Source organism: Cajanus cajan, chromosome 8 (assembly GCF_000230855.2).
Source record: "Cajanus cajan strain Asha chromosome 8, NIPB_CcT2T_4, whole genome shotgun sequence".
Classification (NCBI taxonomy): domain Eukaryota; kingdom Viridiplantae; phylum Streptophyta; class Magnoliopsida; order Fabales; family Fabaceae; genus Cajanus; species Cajanus cajan.
This window is the reverse complement of record NC_138524.1, coordinates 7830323-7839268: the sequence shown is the minus strand read 5'-3', so window position 1 is coordinate 7839268 and position 8946 is coordinate 7830323. Positions and strand designations below refer to the sequence as shown.

The window sequence follows — 8946 nt, the reverse complement described above, 5'->3', positions numbered from 1 at the left end:
AACCCATGGTTAGGACATTTTCTTAGCAATGACTTAAATCTCTCCCAGGCTTCACAGAATGGTTCATCTGCACCTTGCCTGAAAGTAGTGATTTCTGACTTGGCCTTAATATACTTGGATGAAGGATAGAATCGGTTCACAAACTTATTTTCCACATCACCCCAGCTTGTCAAACTTTGATTTGGGTAAGATTGTAACCAAACTTTAGCTTTTCCTGTCAAAGAAAATGGAAACAACCTCAAATATACAGCTTCCTCATCAGCCTTAGGAATTCCCATAGTTCCACATAACTCATAGAAATTTGATAGGTGTGAGTATGGGTCTTCATGATCAAGGCCAGCAAATTGTTGTGAGCTAACCAAGGTAAGGAAGGCAGGCTTCATCTCCATGGCTCTATAAGTATTTGGAGCTGCGATACTAGAGAAATGTCTAGGACCTTGTTGTTGTGCATAATCACCTAGGGTCCTTCTGGGAGGCCTAGTTGGTCCATTTCCACCATTATTATTTCCTGTTCCGTCTTCAGCCATTGGTTGATTTGATGAAGTAGAAGAACTTGGAAAATCCTGCTGTTGTTCTAGGATTCTCTCTAACTGTCTCAGCCTTCTTGTTCTACTATTATTCCTCCTTGCTGTTCTTTCAATTTCAGGATCAAAATGTAATTCTTCAGCTGGAGTTTTCCCTCGCATACAATTCCAAGAAGTCTGCACAGCAAGGTGAGTCCAAAAAAATACAGCAAGACAAATATCTCTATTCAAAGTATTCACAAAATAATTTACAAAATTACTAAATCACAAGATTAAAAATTACTAAATAGCACCAAAATCCCCGGCAACGGCGCCAGAAACTTGATGGGGTTTTTATCGCAACCTATCACTTGGCAAGTGAACCAAGTTTCGAAGTAGTATTTAAAGATCGTCCTCAGGGATTTGGGTGTTTAGTAATTCTTGCTCTAATGATTTATACGAAATTGATGTTCAAATTGTAGATGAGTGAAAATAGATTAAAACAACAAAATAAAACAAACGTAGTAAGGTCAATGAATAAGAAACAAGGATTGGTTCGGAAGCACTTGCTAACTCATAGATCTTCTTAAAATAAATGCTATTCTAATTCCATTATTTCCACGTTCATTAAGTAATCCAACAAGATTCCTCAAGGTTGAATCCTAAAGTCATTAAGCTCAAAACATGATTCCTCTATGTTTTGAGTTCAACACTTCGCATTAAGAACAAGAACTTGAACAATGTGACTAACCAAATCAAGTCTATCCCTAGAACAAGAATTGATTAGGTGCAAGATTCAGTTCGGGTTTTCAAAAACGTTTTCCAACTGGATTCAAAAATCAAAAATTCATACAACGGGTGATCAAGCCGATATAAGCATTAAGTAAAGAATCATACACAAATAATGAGATTAAAATGCATATATTTAAGAAGGAGAAGAGTTAGTAGTTACATCCAACCAATCCTCAATGAAATTAGCCACTCATGGCCATTACAATTTCTCCAGCAATTTCCATAAGAGATTACAAAGTTGGAAGTGAAAAACCAGAGAATTTGGGTTCCCTCCCTCGTGTGTATGCTACAGCCCCCCAATCAGTGTGTTACTATAAAAAAAACACTTGCCCCCTCCAATTGGTCTCTAGCTGTAGCCTAGTGGATGTCCAGCTGTAGCCTGCATTAGTGGTTCAATTAGTGGTTTTCCACTAATGATTTCCCTTCTTTCCTTGTTTGTTTCTCCTTAACTTGTCTTTCTTTATTTTAGTGCTCATGTGTTTCTTGTTTCTTTCCTTAATTTTTGTCCCCCACTATTTTTCTCCTTAATTTTGGGCCCCACATATGTTCTGTCCAAGGAAAAGTTGGGATTTTTAACCCAAGGCTGCAGCTCTGGAATGGGGGCTGCAGCTCTGGAATGGGGGCTGCAGCTCTGGAAGTGTTTCCATACGCACAAGGCTTCAAGGCTGCAGCTCTGGAATGGGGGCTGCAGCTCCAACTCTCTGGAATTGGTCCATATACGCACAAAGCTCCAAGGCTGCAGCTCTGGAATGGGGGCTGCAGCTCCAACTCTCTGGAACACTTCTTTTTGGTTCATGCTTCATGGCTGCAGCTCTGGTTTTGGGGCTATAGCCTTGGATTTCCAATTTCATCAAAACCTACACAAAAAGGAAATATTTTTAGCCAAAGAAACTACACTCTTGTAACTCCTTAGATTAATCTTAGTTCATCTATTTGGAGGGTCAAACATAACCAAAATTACTTATATCTCATCCAAAATAAGTGCCAAATTAAGCATAAAAATATGCAATTTGAGCACTTATCATAACATTAATCAGGAAACAGGGAAGGAGGCACTGATACAGATCCAGAGAACAATTGTTCTAATAAATTCATACGATTCAGCAATTTTGAGAGTTATAATTGAATTGGAACTCCTCATACCGGCATTCTACCCTTTCTTCCTCTTTCAATGCTATTAGTTGGGAGAAAGTTGATTTTTCCTTTTACCATATTATCTTCCTAGCATCTCTCTTCATTAATAACCAATTATATAAATAATATAGCCCTTAAGAGGACTTTGGAATCCAAAACAATGTTTCTGGTCTGGTGCATGTTATTGGAAATATTTCAAGACGACTAAGAAGTTTTAATTTTTGTTTCTTCATATTGAAACCTTTTGAGATTCAGTTTGTACTTCAAAGATAACATATATATATTACAATTTTGTTTAAAACAGATGGAGATAACATATTATACTCATACAAAGTTCTCATTTCTGGACATAGATTCACTCTTGTTGTTATAGTTGTTGTTAGAAAAATGAAGACAAATACTTTTGATATAATTATTGTACCTCACATGATGAGTCTTTACACAAGAAAGTTTGTTTCTATTTCTATCACCTTTGTTCAAGTTTGAAACATTTATAATTTGATAAAAATTGTTGTGAATACAAGGAGGTTAAACACAGTATACCAATTGTTGTGAATGCAAGGTTAAACACCTTGAAGATTTTCATTATATGAGTGAACATGATATTATATCTTAACACAATACCTTAAGACATCATATTTATAAGTCTTTCTCACTTATATGCTATTCAATATACTCAATTATATTGAATGTGTGACTTTTATTTACACTTGCACTCTAACATATAGTATTTCTTTTATTACCAGGATTTGTACTCAAAAAACTTAACTTTGAGGAAAACTAAACATCTCTGATTGAATAACCACTCATTATATTCTGAGTTTTTAACATGAAAATCTCAAAATCTTTCTTGAAACAATAAATTAGTTAATTCAAGTTAGAAGAGTTATTTGTCATCACTCTTTATCCAACTGCATTTACACTTATTAACAAAGAGTCTCTTTTGTTGTTTTTTCCTTTCATAATGTAAAGATGGTAAACAGGGTGGAAAAGTGATGCATAACAAATAATTTTTTTAAGTTATTAAGCGGTTCCTATTTTTATCCAAAAGTCACCTTCTAGTATTCATAATTCTTGACGCAGTTGGTAGATAAATGAATTCTTAAACTCGAGAACTAAGATTCGATTAGTCATATATTTGAAAAATATTGAAGAAAAAAACTTGTATATATGATATCTATATCTCAAAAATATTTTTCTCAAATTATAGATTGCAAGATATTCTTAATCATTGAAAGTTTTCACGTCCTTTTCATAATAACACCGGCACACAAGAAACCAGAAACAGATGGCAAAACTTGAACAAAAAGAAAGAAAAATTAACATCCAAGTGTCTGACAAAGAAATTAAACCGAAAGTGCTTCGGTCAAATGGATCAACTCCACATGGTTGCCAATGCCACCAAAGCCATGCCAAGCGACATCAACATTGTTCCACGAATGCTAACCAAACTCACTGCCCCAGATTTGTTCTGGTCCTGCTTTGCTTCTTCTTGATCATCTTCAGAAGAGTTATCCTTAGCAGCTTTGGGAGCCTTTGCAAGAGCTGTAGGAGCCAAAGCTGGAGCCTTATTGGTTAGAAAGAAATCTAGAGGAAGAAGGACCTTGTCCACGTGATATATGCCTAGTTTATTATCCGAGTAGACTACCCCCAGAACTGTGGCATTGACAACCCCAGTTGAAATGTTGACACTGTTACCTAATGCATTCACGTTCAGTGGAAGCCTTGCAGGGTCTTTGCCAGCCACTGTCTGCACAGGGTTGCTTAGAGAATCGAAGTTAGAGCTGGACACAAATTCTGGCAATATGTGGAACTGCACAAGTTCTATTTTCTGGCCTTCGTTTAAAGAGTTGAGGAAGCCTGCTTTGAGGTTGGAAAAGGCAGAATCATCTGGTGCAAGGATGGTTATACCTCCACTCTTGGCTGTTATGAGCTGTGAGTTTATGTTGTTCATGATTTCGGTGGTTTTGAGGAGCCGGATTAGGACTGAGAACGTTTTGGCCTTTTTGAGGATTCTGGTGATGTCATCTGGGACCGAGTCTGAAGAGTCTGGAGACTGAGGTAATGTTGGGACTAATGGTTTTGGTGATGGTGCTGCAGCCTTTGGGGTAGGGGGAGTTTTTCCTGGGGCTTTAGGGGCTGCTGCTGGTGAAATTGCCAAGGTGGTGGATGAAAGGAGTAGCAAGAGTGAGAAGAAGGAGAAAAGGGTTGCTTGTTTCATCTTCCAGTTGCCAAAATGGCTTTGATGATTGTGGAAGAATGAATTTGTGTTTGTCGTGTGAAATGTATGAAGGAGAGGGGTTATATATACTAGAGAGGCCAAGGAAATGATAGGTTGGTGAAATGTTATGGTTGTGTGAGGGTATATCACATCTCTGCATGAAGAACAAGGATCTTTTATCTAATTATTATTGGGTAGAATGATGGGTACATATATATGGCTTTAGCTAGAAAAATGAAGTTTTACTCCTTTTTCCTTAAAAAAGAATTCCCTTTGGCTAGCATGGGTGTACAGCCACAGCTAGAGAGGAAAATTGAGTTGGGAGGGAAAATGATAAGTATTGGCGGGTACATTAACATGTGAACATGGAATTAACTATATTAACCTTTCACGTCAGAGGCTATTATCATTTATATCAATTGGATGCATGCATATACGATCGAAAATGTAATTTGAAAGGTGACTTTGTATATAGGTTGAGCTTTAACATCTGAGAAATATGATATGGCCAAATTGATTAAGATTCTCTGCCCTTAATCTAGTTTTATAATTAAAGCTGAAAATAATATTTTGCCATAGGTCGTAGACCAAATCTCAATATAGTAGGTAAATTGGATTTAGGCCCTCCTAAAAGTTTGTACTTCGTAGTAAACTATTATATAATAGTTCAACTATTTTATAATAAAACAAAACATTTCATTAGTTGGCAGGAAAATCAATTAATATTAATTTCGTCTGAAAAACTAACCAAAAAAAAACCCGTAACTCTTTCTAATGAAGCAAATGAAAAAGTATACCTCCTATAAGTTCCGTGTATAACAAAAGTAACGGACCAAGAGCCCAACATCATTTCAAATTAAAGAGTAACAGAAAACGTATTTTCACAATCAGAAGCACAACAAAGCATATGTGTGATGATAAGGAAATAACATATAAAAAAATCATGAGAAACTAATAAGATGAACAAGTGACAGATTGAGAAGAAGTTAATGTGGGTCTGCACGTCATTGTTTTATGCAGAATAGAGGTAACACGGGTTCAAATGATAAAATTAAGCTCACATTGTTATATGCAGCAATAAGTAAAGCATCATATCAGATGGAACAAGCAAAGTTTGCAGGCAGTGTTGAAGAAAACTCTATTCATATTACTTTATGTAAAGAATTGAAACAGAGCAAAACTAAACATAAAAGTGCCATTAGTTGATATTTTCAACAAAAGAAAGTACAGCATAAAAATATAAAGAGTTTACATTGCTTGACCAGCAAACTCTATTCATGCCTTAATTAGTTACGTGGTAGGTAATCAAAAAGATCATATGAGAATAAAGATGAACTAGTGACAGATTGAGAATAGATTTGATAAGCTGTGTGGCTGGTCTGCATGTCGCTGTTATATGCAGAATTAATAAAAGGATGGTTAAGAAGCATTGCAGAAGTGGATCTCTGGGTAGGATCCTTGACAAAACACTTGCTCAAGAAATCTTTACAGACCCAACTCAGTCCATCAGGTATTGGTGGGGCTTCTTTGTGTAATGCAAGCTTCACCATTAGTTCCTCTTGACTTTTAACATTCCTCCATGCATCCATTCCAGTGATCATTTCAATTACTATACACCCAAGAGACCATATATCCAATGCAGTTCCAATCACCCCAGTAACTGATTCTGGTGACATGTAAAATGCTGCGCCTCTAAATTTCATCTTTCCGGGTCCAAACTCAGCTTTTGCCTCTTCTCTAGTCTTGGCCAATCCAAAATCAGCAATTTTCACTTGATACCATGTCTCACTCGTCCATGTTGGAAACAGAAGAATGTTGTCTGGTTTCAAATCACAATGAACCACTTCTTTTCCATGAATACAATGAAGTCCTTTCAAAAGCATGTGTGTGTAAATTCTTACTGTATCTTCAGATAGTGCTCCTCTCTTCCTAATTAATTCACCAAGAGAACCATAAGGAGCAAGTTCCATGAAAAGATTGTAGGAGACATAGTATTTCTCAATAGCGTATTGATCAAAATAGCATTGAATGATTTCATTGCAACCCTTGAATAACTCCAGTATTTTCTTTTCCTTCTTCAGCGAAGCAACTGAGTAAGAGAAATGACTTGAACTCTTCACGGCTACAATCTTCCGATTTGATCCGTCTGGAAGGTTCAAAGCACTAAGATAAACAGTAGCATAAGACCCACTCCCTAGAGTTGCCAACTTCTTCCAAGTAGCCATGTATTGCTGTTTTTCCTTTGCTCGAGAATAGTATACCTCAGGTAATTCTTAAATTTCTTCCATATATATCTATAAGTTAATCACCTAAATCTTTGACTACGATCTTGCTCTGAAAGATTTAAAATTTGGTAATGAAAGATAAACTTCGGGTGATAAAGCACCATAAAGATATAGTTATCAGTAATTAAAAAATTAGAATTTAGTCTGTTCATGATTTTATCAGTTAGTAATCTTTGGATACAATCTTCTTGTTAGCCGCAGATACAAGATTTGCAAGGTGTGCAGATTTGGTTACAATTTCATTCTATTTTCTCATATTCTATTTTTCTCATCATCTCTAATACCGAAAAAGAAACCTGGGATGAGCAAGGTTCACTGAGAGTACAGTTTTGCAATAAACACAATAATACCAGGTAAATTGAAGTGCATTCAATTTCAGAATTCAAAAAGACAAATTATCATAATATTATATCTTTAAATCATGATATTAGTTTACAATCAAGTTTGTTATTATCTTTCGAACTTAATTATGTTTTCTGTAAAATGAAAGATTTTAGTTTCTGTAAAATTTATTTTTCATTTTTTTATTTTTTTTTAAATTTGTAAATATTACTTTTATTTTTGTAAAAATTTTCTTTGATTTTCATTTTCTAAAGTATAAAATTATTATTTTTTGGTCTTTATGACAATTTTAAGATATATATATATATATATATATATATATATATATATTTATTTATTTATTTATACTCATTTCACTCAATGGCTTATGTTTTTACATCAAATTTTGACAATTTAACCCTTGAATTAAATTTTTTTAATAAATAGATTAAGTTTGCAAATGTTTAAAAAATTTTAAAATTGATAATCATAAAATATTTCATACGCCAATTTAAATTAATAAAATGAAATATCAAATAGTTTTTAAATTTTTTAAAACTTTGCGGACTTGATGTATGTATTAAAAACTTTTAATTCAACGATTAAATTTTTAAAATTTGATATAAAACATGAGTTATTGAGCAGAATAAATATATATAGTAGATTTATTCTTGAAATAAATACGCATCCTTATATATATATATATATATAACATTTATTTTAAAAATTTATAAAAATAAAATAGTAGTGTCACATGTAAATAAAGTATCACAACAACTTTAACTACCACTTGGAATACTTACATAACTTTCAAATGAAGACATAATAATAGGAACTAAAAGCATAACTTTGAATTTGAGAATAATGAAAAACAAAGAAAAATTTTTATAAGGACCAAAAATCAAAACATGCTTTTTTTTTTTTACTAAAAACATATTTAAAATTTTATTTTAATATCTATATTCACTAATTTATTATACAAATGTTAATTTAGATAGTAATTAAATTAGGAAATTAAGGATTTCATATATATATATATATATATATATATATATATATGTATATATATATATATGGTAACAATATATATATAAGCTTGATAAGCTTTATTATGTAGCTTATTTTGTGACTTATCTAAGCCAAAAATCTATCGAATCTTTTGATGATAACGTCAATATTATTTTTAAATTATCATAGCTTTATTAATGATTTAAACAACTCAATATATATTGAAACAAAAGATACAAATCTAAATTTATATATTTACCCTAGATATTAAATTGAATAATTATCGCCATTAAGAGTGTTTTAGGTATCATCTTTCAACAAAGGAGTTTTTAGTTTTTAGTTTTTTCCAATGGTAATATTTTTCAGGCTTTTTTTTTAACTTTTTATCTTAAATAATATGTAATTTTTCATCTATAATTAATATATATATATATATATATATGATAATCTAATTTGGTGTACATATTTTTAGACGATTTTATCTTTAAATTTTTAAATAATAAAAAATATTATTAAAAATTAATTATTTTTACAAATATAAGACTCAAACTTGAGATCTTGAAGTTTAAGGACTAAATTAGTTAATCTAACAAATATTGATAATTTTTAACATTTTTATTAAATAAAATATAAAGACACGAAGTGTATCGATCCCACTAATATGTATATAAGTAATTTCCTG

The 8946-nt window shown here is 32.7% G+C and overlaps 2 protein-coding genes and 1 non-coding gene across 3 annotated transcripts; 1 reads left to right on the top strand and 2 right to left on the bottom strand.

Moving 5' to 3' along the window:
• Positions 1-106, top strand: LOC145951002 (small nucleolar RNA R71). Its single transcript, XR_014428828.1, has one exon. It is a non-coding gene; the product is annotated as a small nucleolar RNA R71 (small nucleolar RNA).
• Positions 107-3577: 3471 nt separating this feature from the next.
• LOC109799038 (fasciclin-like arabinogalactan protein 11) lies at positions 3578-4723 on the bottom strand. The gene has a single exon (XM_020359515.3). It carries the CDS (start codon positions 4648-4650, stop codon positions 3805-3807), a length of 846 nt encoding a protein of 281 aa, XP_020215104.1. The 5' UTR covers positions 4651-4723; the 3' UTR covers positions 3578-3804.
• A 1213-nt stretch (positions 4724-5936) lies between these two features.
• On the bottom strand, positions 5937-6875 carry LOC109798603 (mitogen-activated protein kinase kinase kinase 20). The gene has a single exon (XM_020358936.1). It carries the CDS (start codon positions 6873-6875, stop codon positions 5937-5939), a length of 939 nt encoding a protein of 312 aa, XP_020214525.1.
• Between the last annotated feature and the right edge of the window lie 2071 nt (positions 6876-8946).